Source organism: Mercenaria mercenaria, chromosome 5, assembly GCF_021730395.1.
Source record: "Mercenaria mercenaria strain notata chromosome 5, MADL_Memer_1, whole genome shotgun sequence".
NCBI classification, from domain to species: Eukaryota; Metazoa; Mollusca; class Bivalvia; order Venerida; family Veneridae; genus Mercenaria; species Mercenaria mercenaria.
Genome location: NC_069365.1, coordinates 92,311,383 through 92,331,428, shown reverse-complemented (window position 1 = coordinate 92,331,428; position 20,046 = coordinate 92,311,383). Strand labels below are relative to the sequence as shown.

The window sequence follows — 20,046 nt, the reverse complement described above, 5'->3', positions numbered from 1 at the left end:
TACTTGAAAAATGCGCATTTTTCCACTTTAAAAAAAAAATCTTTGAACGTAATCTTCCATATACAGCCGTTTCAGAAGTATTCCCTTCAGCCCGATTTGGTTCGAGAATCTCACAAAATTAGTATCTGATCTGAAAATGGCCGCAAACTAAGAAAATTATCTGGTAAATAGGATATTGATTTAGAGATTTTGTACGGATTCTAAACTCTTCATGTGTTGTCATTCGGTCTATTACCGGATTTACATTTCTTTCAAGGAAGAGTATAATATCATGTGTAACATATTGTACATTAAACAGGCGCTCGCAATTTATTTTTTAGTTTTAAGCACTGGCGAGTTGAACATTCTAACAAAAAGCCTGTCACCAGAAAGTCCCGCTTTTTGTTTTACTGCGTTATAAGTTATTTCAACAGGGCCGTATGCATCTTCCATCCTCTGTCGTGTGTCTAGTGTGCAAGTTGGAAACTGAAGATATCGTCGTAATTCAAAAGGCTTCCGCCGGGAAGATTTCTGATTTATTAGATTAAAGTTGCTCCGAACAACACTTGGAAGCAGTAAATTTTCAACGCAGCTTTCCGCAATAACAGGCTTCTGTCAAGTTAAATTTACGGTTATGACATCCAACATAGCCATGATTTCTACGAGTGGAATTTATAGATAGACATTTTATATCATTAAAATCAGTTCTGCATGTAAATATGCTTAAGTAGTATTGATTTTATCTTCTTAATTCTTGTATAGTTACACAGTATCTTTTATTTAGAGGTTCGCTGCGCCCGTTTTAAACTGCAAGTAATCCTACATACTAAGTAAAGAATTTGAATTAAAAGTGGAAAATATGGAATATATGTAAGAAAATAAATTAATGTAAAATAAATTAATAAAGAAACTCCCATTAAGATTTTTGGACAATGCCTTAACTAAGTTATAAAGGTAAATAATCAGAACAAGTGTATATTGGAAGAAAGTGTTAGGCAAATGTATACACTAACTGAAATAGTGGCTGAAGTTATACACGCAATGCCATATCCCAGTAAACGTGTTTTGAATAAAATGCTTCTAATAAAATAACCAAGCGATATGACTCTTCATTGAATAGTTAGGCTTATGTAGTGTAAAACTGGAAAAAAAGGAAGGGCGGGTTTGGAAAAGTATTGCGGATGTGTGTGGTGTAACTGGGGACATTTTTGTGGTGGTTTTCTTAGAAATAGCAAAACTACATAGAGCCACATATAACGTGTTAGAGTTACTTAAAGTATAATTTGGGGGATAGAAAACTTCGTCTGAACGGCATAATACACAATATACATTAACAGACAATTTAACATGGAACGATGAGAAAAAAATATAGTTCATGGAAGGAGGCAGGGGCAAGGGATGTGGGTGGGTGGGTGCGGGGGGGGGGGGGGGGGGGTAGAAGGTGCATGTACGACGGATGAGAGCCAAACTTATAGCTATTTTTCCGACATTCCATGTTACTACATACGACAGTTCATCCTAATTGTGTCAAAAACATTTCTAAAGTTGCTCATACTGGAGTATCATTCTATTTCAGCAATTAAAGAGAAAAATAGAATTTATCCGTAAGCTTCTGATAAACTTAATAGTTATAGGTATTGATTTACTTCATTGAAATTCCTAGCAATAATCAAAGAATTTTTTCTTGCATCTTTTATACCGTGGCTTACATTTCTTCAAATTCTGAGTACCGAACTCATTGAATTATCTGTTATTGTCTCAGAAAATGTCACTTATTAATTTCTAGTGTATGCAGAAATAAGTTAATATTGCCACCATATTTAGTCATCTGTAAAATGCCAGTTCATAATTAAAGAACGAAGTATATTTTCTCTTCGTGTTCTTCAAACATTGTCCGTCCTTTACGTGACGTCTTTATCAGATACATGAATTATTTATTTGATAAATAACATAAATATCTGTCCTCGAGAAAGTAAAACAAAATATGATTTCTGAGCTACGCGATTGCAGCAGCTTATTTGACATGAATTGATGCACAATTTAATTACGTTCGGCCTATGCGCGAGATAATTTGATGTTTCCGGTTATGGAACAGCTTACGTGCAAAGAAGTGAGAAAAGACATTGATTTAAATGTTCTTGAAATGATACTTTATAATAAATGCAGAATGCTAATGCACATGCCTAATAAAATGAAAGGACGCATAATGCAGATATGCATGGCATGTCAAACGTTGCTAAATTATATACGTATGTTATTATTATTGTATGTTTGTTATTGTTATTCAATGTCGTGTCATTCATATTCGAAAATTTGCTATTGTTATTGTATATATCGTTATTCTTATAGTATGTTCGATATTCTTATGGTAAAAGCCATTATTGTTATTCTATGTTATTCTATGTTTCGTTATTGTTATTGTATCTTTGACATTGTCATTCATATTCTGAGTCTTACCATTGTTATTGTATATGTCGTTATACTTAGTATTGCGAGACTGCTTCAGTTCTATGCTTCAAATTGCTCCCCCCCCCCCCCCCCCCCCTCCCCCCACCCCACCACACACACACACACACATTTTATAGGTACGGTTTGTTTTGGTGATTGCTAAAACAACAGAAGCTTTTATTACTGAATTCCACAACATGGCTAATATTTTGCTCCATGGCAGAATTCATATATAGTCTTTTAAAATATACAAAAAAAATGTACGTCATTAGTGTTAATGAATTAAGAAGTCTGAAGGTACATGTAACTTTATGAGCAAAGAATATTGATAGAAATATAAAATTATTCTCAGTTTCAAAAAATCATATTTTTGAACGTAATCTTATATAGACAGTTGCTCTGTCACAATCGCTTCAGAAGTATTCGCCTCGGCCTGAGATTTTGTACGGATTCTAAACTCTTCATGTGTTGTCATTCGGTCTATTACCGGATTTACATATTTCTTTCAAGAAAGAGTACAATATCATGTGTTACATATTGTACATAAAACAGGCGCTTGCAATATATTTTTAGCACCTGATGAGTTGAACATTATAAAATATTGTCATTAACAAAAAGCCTGTCACCAGAAAGTCCCGCTTTTTGTTTTACTGCGTTATAAGTTATTTCAACAGGATCGTATGTATCTTTCATCCTCTGTCGTGTGTCTTGTGTGCAAGTTGGAAACTGAAGATATCGTCGTAAAAGGCTCCCGCCGGGAAGATTTCTGATTTATTAGATTAAAGTTGCTCCGAACAACACTTGGAAGCAGTTAATTTTCAACGCAGCTTTACCAAATAGCAGGCTTCTGTCAAATTAAATTTACGATTATAACATCTAAAAACAACGCCATGACTCATAGAATAGATATTTTTGTATCATTAAACCCCAGGAGTTTGTATAAAAGGAAGTGGGAGGAAGAATCAGTTCTGCATGTAAATATGCTAAAGTATAGTATTGATTATAATTATCTTCTTTGCCTCTCTTTAATGTTCTGTCGCATAAAATGTGACTAGTAACACGGTATATAAAATGAAATCTTTTATTTGGAGGTTCGCAGCGCTCGTTTCAAACTGCGAGTATACTCACATACTTAAGTCAAGAATTTGATTTAAAGTGGTGGAAAATATGGAATATATGTAAGAAAATAAATTAATGGAAGATACTGAATGAATAAATAAACTCCCATTAAATAATCAGAACAAGTGTATATTGAAAGAAAGTGTTAAGCAAATGTATACACTTATTTGAAATAGTGCCTGAAGTTATGCACGCAACGCCATATCCCAGTAACCGTGAATAAAATGTTTGAATAAAATGTTTCTGATAAAGTAACCAAGCGAGATAACTCTTCATTGAATCGTTAGGCTTATGTAGTGTAAAACTGGAGCTGCATTGACCCTGAGTTACATATTGAAAATAAAACTAGCAGAAATAGGAATGGCGGGTTTGGAAAGTATTGCGGATATGTATGGTGTAAATGGGGACATTTTTGTGGTGGTTTTCGTAGAAATAGCAGAACTACATAGAGCCACATAAAACATGTTGCAGTTATAATTTGGGGACAGAAAACTTCGGCTGAACGGCATTACTAAGACACAATATTTATTAACAGACAATTTAACATGGAACGATGAGACAAAAAAATACTTCATGGAAGGAGGGAGGGGTAGGGGATGTGTGTTGGGGCGGTAATGGTGGGGTTAGAAGGTGTATGTACGGCGGATGAGAGCCAATTTTATAGCTTTTTCCAACATTCTATGTTCCTACATAATTATGACAGTTCATCCTAATTGTGTCAAAAGCATTGCTAAAGTTGCTCATACTGGAGTATCATTCTATTTCAGCAATTAAAGAGAAAAATGGAATTTATCCTCTAGCCGTAAGCTTCTGGTTATTAAGTTATAGGTATTGATTTACTTCATTGAAATTCCTAGCAATAATCAAAGAATTTTCTTGCATCTTTTATACGGTGGCTTACATTTCTCCAAATTCCGAGTACCAATCTCATTGAATTATCTGTTATTGTCTCAGAAAATGTCACTAATTATTGTCTCGGTGTATGCAGAAATAAGTTTATTTTGCCACTATATTTAGTCATCTGTAAAATGCCAGTTCATAATTGAAGGAAGAAGTGAACCTTTTTTAGATCTCGTGTCGTCTTTATTAGATACATGAACTACTTATTTGATAAAGCTTAAGTAACATAAAATATCTGTCCACGATAATTCGTAAATAAGATGAAATTTCTGAGTTCCGCCGTTGCAGCAGCTTATTTGACATGAATTGATGCACAATTTAATTACGTTCGCCCTATGCGCCAGATAGGTTGATGTTTCCAGTTATGGAACAGACCAGTTAATAAGCTTACGTACAAAGAAGTGAGAACTAGAAATTGATTTAAATATTTAATCTTTTCTTTAAATTATACTATAGGAATAAACTCAGAAAGCTAATTCACATGCCTCATCGAAAAGGACACATAATACAGATATGTAGTTTACTAAAAATAAAACTGTTTGCAATTATTTTGTTTGATTGCGAGCTTCAATAAATTTGATAAACTTGCATAAAGTTGTATTTAAGTGTCATGTGTTGCCCAGGCATGACTCAGTGTTGTTATTCTTTCTCGTTTGGGGGTGGGATGATGTATAGAGTTAATTCAGTAATACTATATAATAAAGGGTTATGCCGTTGCCATTACCTCCCACGAACAAATTCAATAAACCGAGGCTGCTACTTTGGTAAACTTTTTGCGTGGTTCTCTTCTTTTTTGTGCTAGCAAAGGATTTTCTTATAGATTTGGTTATTCAAAATGTTGTTAGAACAACGACAGAATGTTTGATACTGGTCATTAAAACCAATCACTTGCTAAATGAACAAAAGCTCTTATCTCTAAATTCAATTATCTCGCTTGCATTTCGCTCCAGAAATTCATCGTCTGTAGCAATTTACATCAAAGGTTATATGATTTCTGATTGTGAACATAATGATATGTCTCTCTTCATTTCCCTTATTCAAGTACATTCAGTGTATGTTGTATTTAAGTACATTCTTTTTATGTTCTGCATTATTTGACTGTCATTATGTTATTGCTTTTCTGCCATTTTTGTCATTTTTGCAAGCTTTTGTATCGATGTACTGTATTAGGCGGAAAGTCGTTGGTATGCTTTTTGAACAAACATTGCAGCTAAAGAGACAAATCGATTTACCTCACAATATCAGAAAGTATAGCTATAATATTCTTGTCTTGAAAATTTGTGAATAGTCGGCCGATTTATTTTCTATTTAATCAATTAAAGTGCCAATCTAAATAATATAAAAAACAATACAAAAAGAAGAATCACGTGGGTACAACAGCTGTTGTATAGCAGTTTCCCTGACTTAGATGTGAAAACCTTCTATTATGTTCTCTGTAGTTCGGAGAGATATACGCAGACGGTAGAATATACCTCGGTAAAAATGTACACTGCCTGTAATATATACGCTGTCGGTAAAATATGCTATCGGTAAATATACGCAGTCGGTAGAAAATATGCAGTAGGTAAAATATACGCTGTCGTTAGGATATACGCAGTCGGTAGGATAGACGCTGTCGGTAAAATATACGCAGTCGGCAAAATATGCTATCGGTAAAATATATGCAGTCGGTAAAATTTACGGAGTTGGTAGGATGTACGCAGTCGGTAAAATATACAGTCGGTATACGTTAACGGTAAAAATGAACACTGTCTGTAATATATATGCTGTCGGTAAAATATGCTAGCGGTAAAATATACGCTGACAGTAGGAAATACGCAGTCGGTAAAACATACGCAGTCGGTAAGATATACGCAGTCGGTAGAATATAGGCAGTCGGTAGGATATACGCTGCCGGTAAAAAATTTACACTGCCGGAAAGATATATACGTTGTCGGTGAAATATGCTATCGATAAGATATACGCTGTCGGTGAAAAATACGCTGTCGGTAAAATATGTGCTATCGGTAAGATATACGTTGTCGGTAAGGAATACGCTTTTGGTGAGATATGCTGTATTGTTAAGATACTTTTTATATTCATAGTAATAGAACGGGCTGATTTAAGAGCAAAAAAGTGCAGTGCAATATGTTGTTGTTTTTTTTTTGTTGTTGTTTTTTGTGTGTGTTGTTGTTGTTGTTTTCACATGAACACAATTACCTCTGTGGCCGAGTAGTTTAGACTTGTCCCTCACCGATGTGGGTTTGAAACCTCGCTAGAGGTGTATAATTCTTCATCTTAGGGAGCCGCCATGCAACAAGCTTATAGAAGGTCTATGATTTTGACCAGATGCCCGTCCATGTGCGGACCGATGCAATGAGGTTTGCCTGGAGTCTCTTTCCACCACCGACAGCTTGAAAAGTCGCTATATGACCTAAATTGTATCCGTGTGATAAAAGGAAAGAATGTAAAATGTTGTATCAAAAACATGCCTCTTTTAAAGTGCAGATATGTATATACTAAATGACAAAATACTTTATTAATTCAGCATTGGAGAAAATTGAACATAACTATCTTTAAAGTAAAAGAAATTGAAAAATTGCATGTTACCTGCGTTCATACTATTAACTGAGAAGAAGACTTTCTTTTAAAAGTTAAACGAAAGATTTCCAGGAATTGAACAGACTAATTTCTGCAGATTAAAGATAAGAAAAAACATTTTATTGACAAGGACTATCACAGTTTCTTCAAATTTTTTTTTTTTTTTTTTTTTTTTTTTTTTTTTTTTTTTTTGGTCAAGTTTCACATTTATAGTTTTAGAGTCTTCTCCCAGCATTTGTCCCATATTGAAGTGTTTTTTTCTTATGACATGTCAGTTCGAATATTTTGTTTCCAAATTAGAAATCTGGCAAATTCTTGCTTTAGTATAGGACATAGAAATCAAACTAATCTTCTAACTAAATTTAGTCCACTAGAAAATGCCACGTCTTTCTCGTAGAGAAAACCGGATATTAGACAGATAAATAAAGCGACTTATTACGCAAACTTAAATAATTTACTTTTCTGTTGCTGGTGTTTGTGCTGGAGATTTTGCTTTTACGGAAATACATAATAAAATATTTAATTAATTTCGCGGTCTATAGGCGGTTTAAAATGATATATTTAGTTGTAGATTCGCATAATCTTCTGGCTCAAAACCTGCAATCGCATTACGGGTTTAAGAAGATTCCAGTTAGACAACTACTGTGCCAGTGACTTTGGCTTACTTAAACATGTGTATCTGACCTGTGAAGCTCAACTGGTCGATCTAGAAACATCATGACCATTATCATCATGAAAAAAAATATCTCGAGCGCTCCACTTATTATTTTAGTGCATGTGTCACGGGTTGCTTCGGTAGAGCTTAGAATGTTGCTCTAGAGCCGACCTTTGTCTATCCATGGCAACATATTTGTATTTGCATGGGCAGAGGGTTCTACCTTCTGGACTCTACTGACAAAATGACTGTAATGAAAATAAATAATATATCATAGATATATATTTATTCGACAGTAACAATGATGTACGTGTATATCACTTATCGTAGCGTGGCGAGTGCAATGATCCATCGCTTTATTTCATAACATCATTGTTGTAATGTTACGGGTGGCGGGTTAGTATTATGTTAGTGAACGTATAACGGAAACATGTATAGGACAATATAAGAGATCAATATATAGGAGATAGGGCCAGGAGTTTGATTGTACTTCGTAATACGCTGAACTTGTAGTAATATTTAAGTTATTTCCCCTTAATAGTAAGGTTTAGGAAAAGGGATGAATACAAACGAAAACAACAGGCTGAATAAATATCATGTTTTATAATTGTTTATTTAAGGGGACGCATACTTTGAAATTAGAAAAAAGTGGGTGGGGTATTATAAAATTTACCTGCAAAAAAGTACAAGGTTTTTGTAAATGAAATGAATACTGTTTCAACTGTTATAAGTACACAAAGGATTGCTCACTAAAATAAAAAAGAGAAAAACTGAAACAAGAAAGTTATTGTTGAATTACATAAGACTTCTTGTGTACATTCATAGTCAACAATTTAGACTTTTTGGTGCGAAAATAATAGTGCTTCACTTTGTCCAAACATTTATCAATGTCCTACAGATTCTAATTTAAAGAAAGAATGTGAAATAAGTTCACTGTCTTGCTTTTCATTTCGCATATGTGAGCTATAACACATTATTTAGTTTGTTTACAAAGTAGTGCATAAGAAAAGATACGGTGGTCAAGGAATGCCACATTCCAAAACTAAAAGAGTATATTCCCCTTAATACATTAAACATTTATGGTTACAGAAGTCTAGTGGCTTACAATAAAGGCCTAGAAATGTTGCCATTATTAATTTTTAACTTGGTATTCATGAACTACAATGCACTTAAATATCAAAACACATGCAACAAACTTTTGAAAATGTATTGTCTTAAAAATCCCTAAAATAAGGTATGAAATTTGGTTGAGAGGTTCAATCAATGTGTATATGTGCAAAAGCAACATTCTAATCTTGTTCACCATTACCAACTTTTAGTAACATCGATCTATTGGAAAATCGATAAATTTGCCTATATAAACAAAGAAGGAAAAAATCACTTAAACTTCAATAGAAAAAGTTCTATTTGGAAATCAAAAATTCGATACCCCACAAATTAAAGTTTAATTTATTCCGGATATTATGAATGTTTTTTAAAAAAATATTTTAATATTTGGTTGGTCCTTTTTGACTTTAAATAGACCCACCTCAGTTCATATAGACTCCGTAGGAAACGGATAAAAAAACTGACTTTTTCAAATATAACAGATAAAATGAGATATTTTCCGCAAAAAATCAAAAATTCGATACCCCTAAAAATGTAGAAAAATTATTAAATTTTCGTTATGTGTAATTTGTTTTAAATTTTATAATGGTTTGTTTGGTCCTTTTTGCATTTTAGTGTGTACAGTGAACATTTCTTAAAAAATTCCGGCATTTTCCGCCGTTATCCGTAAGTACTCGGAAGCTGTTACGGAAAATATTGTCGTCTGCTAGTCTGACTTTGGCGGTACAAATTGTTATAGATTTTAGGCAACTTCACATTGACAAAAAAAAAGAAGATTGTAATTAGAGAATTTAAAACAAATTAATTGTTGAACTCAGAAACGCCGAAACCTAGATCCGCTATAGGTAGATCTGTCCCGCTTTATCGGTTTTGAGATGTTACTAAAAGTTGGTAATGACAAAAGTTACTAATACACAGCAGGAATGTCAATGATCAAAACTGGACGAATATACAGTTATCCTCATTTTAATGTCATTTATAATTTGTCCTTGAATTCTCCACCATACTTTTCATAACTCTGTTTGCACGAGTTGCACGAGAATGCTGTCATTCGCGCAAAAAAACGGGGTCAAATAAATTGTAAATGCAATATCATCTAAACGTAATTAATGGATTATGCAGTTCAAGATAAACTTTATCTCATAACGTAACGAACATGATTAATGTTGTAACAACAACTTTACTTACACTGATTTAAGTAGCAGTCGGTTTATAAGTGACTTTATTGATTCATTTTGTGTTTTGTTATTGTTGTCAAAAAGTATAACGGAAGTGCCTCACAACTGAAGCGGAAACCAGTTTGATGCGCAAAGTAGTCCACTGTAAGTAATATTTTTTGACAAATGTCCACAGAAATTAATAATTTTCTAATATTAAAGACGAATATCTGAATAGGATTCATTATTTGATAAGAAATTATAATCATCGACATGTTTTTTTTTTTAAATCGTACACGTGCTGACACCAAAGTTGTCTCCCGTTGTTTATTAGAGTTACCTTTCGTCCGGCGCAGTAATACATTTGCAGTGAATCGCCGAGAAGTCGTGGGAAAATTAAAAACCATGTAAACAAACTAAAATTAACCACCTTTTCAAGATGAATTTCAAGTGATCGACATTATGCATTTAACCCGCCTGACCTGTGTAGCATCTTAGATATCTGTTCTAAGGTATTCATTGTGTAGAATGTCATGTTATGCCCTTGCAATGCTAATCCCACTCTGATTTTTTTGTTTACATTTTTTATCAATGAGAAATATGGCGTCCATCCCGAGATGAACAGACGTGGCGTTAAATTTTTACATGTTTAAGCAAACCTGGTGTGTTAGAAAGAAAATCTCATCCCTTCAACATTATTTCGAACACTGTTATTGTAAAAAACCTGTATTTTCCTTATACAAAAGCTTAATATTTTGTGTTGAATGTACTTTCACAAAGACCTCTGTTTTCCTATTACATTCATAGTACCACGTCCTTATCCACAAAATACTGAATATTACAGGTGTCCATCAGTATTATATCAGTTTAGGAATATGTTTTTTTTATTTTCCCACCATCGATTTCTTGAATATGCACCCCTTCCGCATTGCTGTATGAACTGTGAATGTAGCAATTTGCGTCCCCTTAATACAATGGATGGTAAATATCAGACCCTACAACACATGACATATTATCTCGGTTGCTCCGTATTTTGTCTCGAGCGAACGATATCATACATATGTATCTTGAATGTATGACATCATATCTCTAGCACACGACGCATGGCATCTTATCTCGAGCATACGACATCTTATCTCGAGCACACGACGTCTAATCTCGGGTCTTAAAAAACTAATCGAAAATAGTTTTTTTCTACATGTTTTACAAGCAACACGTTGAGACGTGGTTTTTAAGTTAAATTATTTTGCATGAAAATTAACTGTCTGTTACAACAAAAATGACAGAGATAATACTTGCCTGTCCCTATAACAGTTGCACACGAAACAAGTAAGATATGAAAGTTCAAGCAAACAAAGAAAGTAAACAAATGAAAGTGTAAATTTTACCACAACCATTAAACTACTTCTTACTTTCATCAAGAATTTATTTGATTCCGGAAGTTCAATGATTTTCACCTGTATGCAGATGCAATTACTCTCAAAGGAAGCCGCGAAGAGATAGTTTAGCTGGAATAAAAGGAATCGACTTTTAAATGGAGGACCGGGGCTTTATCTCAATGCATTGTGTTAGAACAAATTACAAATTATTGAACGTTAATCAATATGTATCAAAATAGCATCGACGGAAGAAGGCTACATCATATAAAGTGTTGAAGTTCATATCGTCATTCGTTACGGTTTTCTGTACCTGTGACAAAATAAAATCATTTGGGTGGCTTTTAAAACCTATTTTTATTATTTCCCCCGTGATTTTTCGTATATTGTTTTAGTATGTGAAAACAAGTATTTTATGGGTATTGTTAGTTATTGTAACTTTCCGTGCGTTTCAATACTGCAGCCTATTTTGTCGCTCGTGACTACAGACGGGATATATGCTGTAGCTGGGCTCAGGGTAAACGCTATAAAATGTAAGTATAGTTTCATCTGTTTTAAACAAATAGTTTGAAAGTTTAATGAAGCTGCATAAATTGCAAACTAAATATTTGATGCCATGATTATTTCTTTTTTATTTTTATTTTTATTTAAACAAAATGCCGTGGTTACGTTTTCATTTCTTGTACATTTTTTGTGTATATAGAAATAAAACGATCTGTTTAAAGTAAAAACTTGCAACATCGGGTCTAACCCGGAATCTTTCATAGAAATATTATTTCTTTTGTTTTTCAGACAACATAAAACAAGATAATGCTTCGTGGAAGAACGTTATTGCTTATGTGGGCAATTTTGAAAGGTATAGATACAGAAACAAAGGATTTGTCATAACGGCACAAACATAGAGTACTGCGCAGATTATTTTTGGAAATAAAATGCAGTCATTTACTGCAATAAAATACATTTGCGCTTTTCTGCATTTCAGCAAGACCGTGTTTGTTAAATTTTTGTTACGTATTTTGAACTTAACACATGATATAACGTGTAACTATATGTTTTTTCTGTATCCATATTAAATACGACATAAGGCGCTGCCTGTCCTCCGGGAAAAGAACTGTTCATGCTTTAATGAGTTTTATCATTATAATAATTATAAATTTTACGAGCACATGTAAATTTGTAACAAAGAACTGTATAGTGTCAGAGAGATGATTTTGCATAGAAAGAAACAGGTTTTGATGCCATGATTTTTATGACATTAACCAAATTTTACCCTTTTTGTTGTTGCCTATTCTGTAACTACCAGATAAATTTCACTGTTTATTTTAAGTTCTTCGCTGAATAAATGATTATGTAATAGAACTCTGACATATAAGTTAGTGAAACCATTTAAATGTTGATTCTGTGTATTCTTTTCAGTCGCCAGTACGGGAAAGAAGTATATTCTTCCCTCACTAGGATTAGGTGGAGAAGCCGAAGACAATGGCGTGGGAATTACTTTGTTACTGTCAAACCTCGGTACTGACACCGTTTATCCGACTGCTACGCTTAAACAAAACCACACTGACATATTAACGTACTCGTGTCCTGTCGGAAACGACGACGTAAAGATTGAATATATGACAAACTTTCAAGAAGATGTACTCCTGAATAAGTCAGAGATGGCAAACAAATCTATTGAGGTCGTGGCCACAAACTTTGACTTTAATTTACACGTAGTATATGAAAAGAATGGCTACTCTGAAGGATATGTCGCCTTGTCTGCATCAGATATTGGAAATGAGTATTACGTCAGCACATTCTGTGCTCTTGGAGGATATTGTCAAATTGCAATGGCATCTGTGCAGTCAGGTGTTACACGCTTGTACGTCAAGCTTCCAGAAGAAGTTGATGAAGTTGTGATCTGTGTCGGTGAGATGTACTGGCGGAGCAAATACCATACGTCCTTCAACCTGACGTACCCAGAGACATTACAGATCGAAACAACACATGATCTAACGGGTAATTATACGGGTTTTTTTTTGTAATTATCTTCAATGTGGCATTAGGCGTAAACTATCCTATGAGAAAAAAAAACTTCATTCTGTAATGCATTGTATAATTTATGCGTTTCTTGATCGAAGGTCATTCAGCAAATTGGATCCATTTGGCTTGATTAAATATAATTATTTACGTAAAATGTTTTCTTTTTTGCATAAAAATATACGGTGACAGTTGTACTTGCAGGTACTTTCATCTACTCCGACAAACCCATTTCCGTTATCGCTGGTACCCGTTCAATGCCTGCACAGGGTGGTTCTCTGCTGCATTTTATGGAACAGCTTGTCCCAGTTTCGCAATGGGGCACAGAGTTCGTTGTTAGAGGATTTGAAACTGCTTATGGTTGCGTTATCCACATTACTTCTAGCGAACGAAAAACAATCGTTCAAATGTCAGGATTTAAGACCGTTGAGATGACCGGAAGTGGCCAGACATTGAAAAGGAGGCTCGAAGAAACTACAGTCAGTTACATAAAATCAAACAAGCCAATTCAAGTAATGGTCTATGTTGGAATTACGTACGGCTCATATGACGCCATCTATTCAGTTGGCATGACGAACATTCCGGGAAAAGAACACTTTCAGACGTCATACGTCTACAATTCTAATAGGGAAAATACGTTCTTTCAGTATGTAATAGAAGATGGTGACACTATTAACAGTCATTCGAACGCCATTGTTACAAAGGTAGTTTCATATATGAATTATGTACATTTATCAATGAAGTATAAATTAATGAATTCTGGCTGATAAGAATGCTTCCACTGCACAAGTTTCACTGTTTTTACTTCAGCACTGAAAAACTATCCGTAAAAACAATAATATTAAATAGTTACTATGAATATCTCATGCATCAAGTACCGCCTCGGTCATTATCTTGAACACATCACATCGTATTGCATAGCTGAAAATAGTAGATTGTTTTGAAGTCATTGTTGTTTTACAACCAAACTAAAGTACTTTAAAGAAAATTCATTTCAGCAGTCGCTTCAGCAAAAGAAAAACTTCAAACATACAAATGCTAATATGTGTGCACTATATTTTGCAGGTGCCTTACACACATTATCAAGTGAATACATTAAATTTGACTTCAACAACGGACAGCAACAAAAAGATTTCATCATCCAGTTCTTCGCCATTTGGCGGTATCTTTATGCTTGACACTGCAGTGTTTCCGATGGCCCCTACAATAGCCGTGAGTATGGCAAAACTGTTATATCCACGACAACTAGTTCTCGTATCCTACTGTTACAACGATACATAGTACTCATAGCCTATTGACAACAAATAGTACTCGTAGCCTGTTGCAAAACGACATTTAGTATTCGTAGCCTATTGTGACAACAACAAATAGTACTCGTAGCTTATTGTAACAACGACAAATTTTACTCGTAGCCTGTTGTAACAACGACACATATTACTCGTAGCCTGTTGTAACAACGACACATATTACTCGTAGCCTGTTGTAACAACGACAAATAGTACTCGTAGCCTATTGTAACAACGACACAAATTACTCGTATCCTACTTAACAGCGACACATAGTACTCGTAGCCTATTTACAATGACAAATAGTATTCGTAGCCTATTGTGAAAACGACAAATAGTACTCGTAGCTTATTGTAACAACGACACATATTACTCGTAGCCTGTTGTAACAACGACACATATTACTCGTAGCCTGTTGTAACAACGACACATATTACTCGTAGCATATTGTAACAACGACAAATAGTACTCGTAGCCTATTGTAACAACGACACAAATTACTCGTATCCTACTTAACAGCGACACATAGTACTCGTAGCCTATTTATAATGACAATAGTACTCGTAGCCTATTGTAAAAACGACACATATTACTCGTATCCTACTTAACAGCGACACATGTATCGTAGCCTATTTACAATGACAAATAGTACTCATAGCCTATTGTAAAAACGCAATATTATCTATCCTACTTAACAGCGACACATAGTACCGTAGCCTATTTACAACGACAAATAGTACTCGCAGCCTATTGTAAAACGAACATATACTCGTATCCTACTTAACAGCGACACATAGTACCCGTAGCCTATTTACAATGACAAATAGTACTCGTAGCCTATTGTAAAAACGACACATATTACTCGTATCCTACTTAACAGCGACACATAGTACTCGTAGCCTATTTACAATGACAAATAGTACTCGTAGCCTATTGTAAAAACGACACATATTACTCGTATCCTACTTAACAGCGACACATAGTACCCGTAGCCTATTTACAATGACACATAGTACTCGTAGCCTATTGTAACAAAGACAAATATTACTCCTAGCTATTTTTAACAATGACACCTTGTACTCGCAGCCTATCGTTACAACTACACATAGACTCGCAGCTTATTGCTACAACGGCACCTGGTATTCGTAGCCCTTTGTAAGAATGGAAAATATTACTCGTAGCCTATTGTAACAACCATACCTAGTACTCGTAGTCTATTGTAACGATGACATCAAGTACTCGCAGCTTATTGCAACAACGACACCTTGTACTCGTAGCCTTTTTAACATTGAAACCTAGTACTCGTAGCCTTATGTAACAATGACATCTAGTACTCGTAGAATTTTGACATGTGTATTCTGTCATGTGCATGACGACCATAATGACTATGGCCATCTTATTTGGACTATAGTTTATCTACTGCCTCTAGTAAATTGTTAACTTTAGTTCAACTAGCGGGATGAGTGGGGTTCATTTAGTTTCAAAATGGCGAAGAAAAATTGGAAAATGTGAACAGGGCTAAGTATTAGTGGGGTTTTTACTAATTTATTTCTCCTAGTTGCTTTTTAAAGATAACTGGAACACACAGACCGTTGAGAATCGTGCCTGACTCTGTTGTTATACCAGATTTATATAGCGTCCTTTTCATGATAAACACGTTCAAAGGCGCTTTATAGCAAACGCAGCCACACGGGGCGCGAAATTCATCCTAGGGACAGAGTGAGATAAAGCCCCCAGAACAGATAGAGAAAAATCCTTTTTTAGATACATGCCTGATCGAAGCCGTCTTTCCTGGGAAGAGCCAGTACAGGCCTCTTAGTTAGATGGGAGACACTCAAGAGCATCTCAGAAATTTCCAGTGCCTGGACCGGAAATCGAACCTCAGACCTCTGGATTAACAGTAAGGGGAGTTACCATTAGACCACCGGCCCACCTCAACTCTAATGGTTGCGTATGCTGTACGCTAATTACTCTGCATGTGTAAAGCGTACCCTGATGGCTCTTATAGTATATCATGTTTTTGCCAAAACATTTCGACAATCACTATGCATACTCCAGATCGCAAATAGTAGTATACCCCATGAGTATGCTATACTCAAATGACATTTCTAAAACCCAGATATTTTTGTAGACAACGACCGGGTGTGTTGCTGATGAGACCATGATGAGTGTGGGAGATGGTATCGACAATGACTGTGACGGCAGTATTGACGAGGACTACTGTTTTGGTATAACATAAATCTCTTATTGGTTTAGCGCGTATAGGGCATGTAAAACAACGGAACCAATTGAGCCGGCTCACTAACCTTGTTTACTTAAGATAAGCAAAAATCCTTCAATATTTCTGTGCTAGTGGTTAATCAATGAAAGCCATTAAATTATGACATCTTGAAGTCACCACTATGATAAATCAATAACTCGTCATGCTCTGATTTCATTTTCGGAAATGATGATTTTGAATAACTCTTGCACAGTTAAGATGTAATTATACCTCATTTGTGTTTCTGATTATATCTAAGCTTCCTCATAAATATTATAATTGAGCCGCGCCATGAGAAAACCAACATAATGCATTTGCGCAGTCTGGTCATGATCTATGCTGTTCGCTTTCAAAGCCTATTGCAATTAGAGAAATCGTTAGCGAACAGCATGGATCCTGACCAGACTGCGCGGATGCGCGGGCTCGTCTGGATCCATGCTGGTCGCAAAGCCACTATGTTGGTTTTCTAATGTTTTAAGTCCTACTGTCGTATCTATAAACCTAGACTTCTTAGTCAGATGTGAAGACTGAAGACACCGCTGTGGACTGCGGTTGTAAAGGCTAACTATTATTTTATTGGTATTATTATCATTATCATTATTATTATCATCATCAGCAGCAGCAGCTGCATCATCATCATCATCACTACTACCACGATGAGGATTATTATTATTATTATTATCGTCATCGTCATCATAATCATTATTATTATTACAGTATTTATAACTCGCTTCCAACGACACCTGCTTGAAATGACATTATCTGTAATCCGACAGATTTATTTGGTTCCAGAAATTTCTTTTCTATTCTTGTTAATTTATACTGACCGTAACGACGCCTATTTAAGGGAGTGGTGGTCTAGTGGTTAAGGGGTCGGCCACTAAACCCGGGGGTCGTGGGGTCGAGCCCCACTTGGACCATGACTTCTTATATGACATCAGCACCGGTTTTTTCAGGAAGCGGACCCGAGAGTGGTATAAATAAGCTTTAAGCTTTCATCACAATCGAGCTAAAATAAATTAGTATTTTAACCAGTGTACCGACCGGCTTTTAGAGGTTCTTTCAGACTTAATTTCCATTTTACCATACTGCTCTAGCAAGTCAGTCAAACAGACTCAGTCGCAAAGTATCGATTACTTAATGTATTACTGTTATCGCACAGGCGTCTGTAGCAACTTTGCAAGTTTCGTGAGTACTAAAATACGTAAAAAGATATTTCATGGCCGTTAATATAGATATATGAAATTCAGTTCAGAATCGCTCAAGCAAAAATCATGATTTTAAAAAGGTCGAACTGGAAGTAAGTCAAAAATAAAAAAAGAACAATAAAGCAATAAAAATCGTTCGAATGTAGGTAATTTGACAGTTTTAGTGAGTTTAGTTAAACAGCTAAATTTTTCTAAAATGGCATATGTTTGTTTCAATGGATTCAATACGACATCTTAGAAATCATGCTTAATTAAAACTTATATATTCTTATCACTCAAGTGTTTGTGATTTTACAGTTTTAGTTTTTTTTAAATATGAAAATTGGTTTTACTAAACATTATAAACATGAAAGAGGTTAAACAAATGCGTCTTATATATGTATGTACTGTATGTTCTCTATAACCTGCTCCAGCCGACAGCGTATATTAAGGAGATGTCACGGCTGAGATAGTTTAGCATTATTACAATACACAGTCGGTATTGAAATTGTGTTTCCAATACATGTGCTCATTAGATAAATCCTCAATATCTATGTGAAAATAAGGGATGTGTTTTGTATGATTGCAACACTGTGAGTTGCTCTAATTACTGACAAATGACTGAAACAATAGGAATTCGTACGAGAGATGGATAGACAAAACGACAGTGAGGTTACAATATATTCTTTTATTGTTTTAATGTACGAGTTGTAAGCTACAATAAAGAATACCCATTTTATGAAAATCAAATAACAGAAAAAATTAATTAGGTCATGAGTCATCATATACCTGTCAAAATTTGTCATTAGTTTTCACGAGCTGTCAAAATTACTTTTATCTCTCTATTCTGCAAATGCATTGTTTTTGAAAGTATCTTGGACGGATATGGTAGTGTGTAACTTACTTTACATTCCACATTAATATATGTGCTTGAAATTGCTTTGTTGAGCTCACCGACGTCACATATGAATGTCTATTGTTTTAGTTTACTGTCTGTTATAAAGGTATCAAATCTCAATATTAAGATATAAGAATTGTTCCTTTCTGGTAGACAATGGAAACTATTTGGTTGAATCATAATATAACAGTTTTTGAAAAGAACTGAATATTCTTTGGTTTTTTGTTATTCACCGGAAATTCAAAAAGTGACATCACCTTAACCGACATATTTGACTAGCGATAATCGGTGTCGACTAAAACAGGTTTTATTGTATAACTTCAGAAGATGCAAAGATAACGTCAACGTTCATACCTGGCGTAACGGATAAAATTCCAGCGTACACCACCAACGTCACTGGCTTTTTTGAGTTATTGTTTCGCGTGCAGTCGTGCGGGACGGTACTGGTTGAACTAATTGACAATAGCACGGGAAAAATTGTGGTGCACATATCGAGGGCACAGATGATTATATACAAGTGTTTCCCTAAATGTGACAATATACAGTCAATAAACACCACGAGTATGCTAAGCAACATTAATTGTTCCAGGTAATGTGTTTTACAGTTTAGACATGTATATTTATTTTATAATCCTTTTGGAATTGCATCGTATCAATCATTGTTTTCAGCAATAACTGTTAAATTTACAATTTCATTTTCTAGTTTGTTTTAAAGGTCCATTACTAAGGGAAAGTGAGTTGGCAATTTTTTTCATAGCCAGTGCATAGACTTCTGCAAGACACTAAATAATGAAGATTGGCAGGTCAAAATTTACAGAAGGTCTTTGGAACACAAAGAAATGTATGTGTATTATGTTGAAATTTCAATGAATCGACAGAATGACCCCCCAGGTCTTTTTAACTTTCTTCATACTTCATAGAAAAATAATTGTACATATACTGCGATTTATTTCGAATTTCTGCTTACCAACTTTCATTTTCCTATAAAATGAAATAGTTTCTGTGCTTTTTAAAAGAAATTAAAATGTTCACTTTCCTTAGTATTGGACCTTTAAGCTGATGTATATAGAACGGA

The 20,046-nt window shown here is 34.7% G+C and overlaps 1 protein-coding gene across 1 annotated transcript; it reads left to right on the top strand.

Annotated features, from left to right (window-relative positions):
* The first annotated feature begins 12,113 nt into the window (after window positions 1–12,113).
* LOC128557517 (IgGFc-binding protein-like) lies at window positions 12,114–19,664 on the top strand. Its single transcript, XM_053544908.1, has 6 exons — window positions 12,114–12,177; window positions 12,738–13,319; window positions 13,545–14,044; window positions 14,406–14,552; window positions 16,758–16,854; window positions 19,296–19,664. Exons 1-6 carry the CDS (start codon window positions 12,132–12,134, stop codon window positions 19,562–19,564), a joined length of 1,641 nt encoding a protein of 546 aa, XP_053400883.1. The 5' UTR covers window positions 12,114–12,131; the 3' UTR covers window positions 19,565–19,664.
* The last annotated feature ends 382 nt before the right edge of the window (window positions 19,665–20,046 follow it).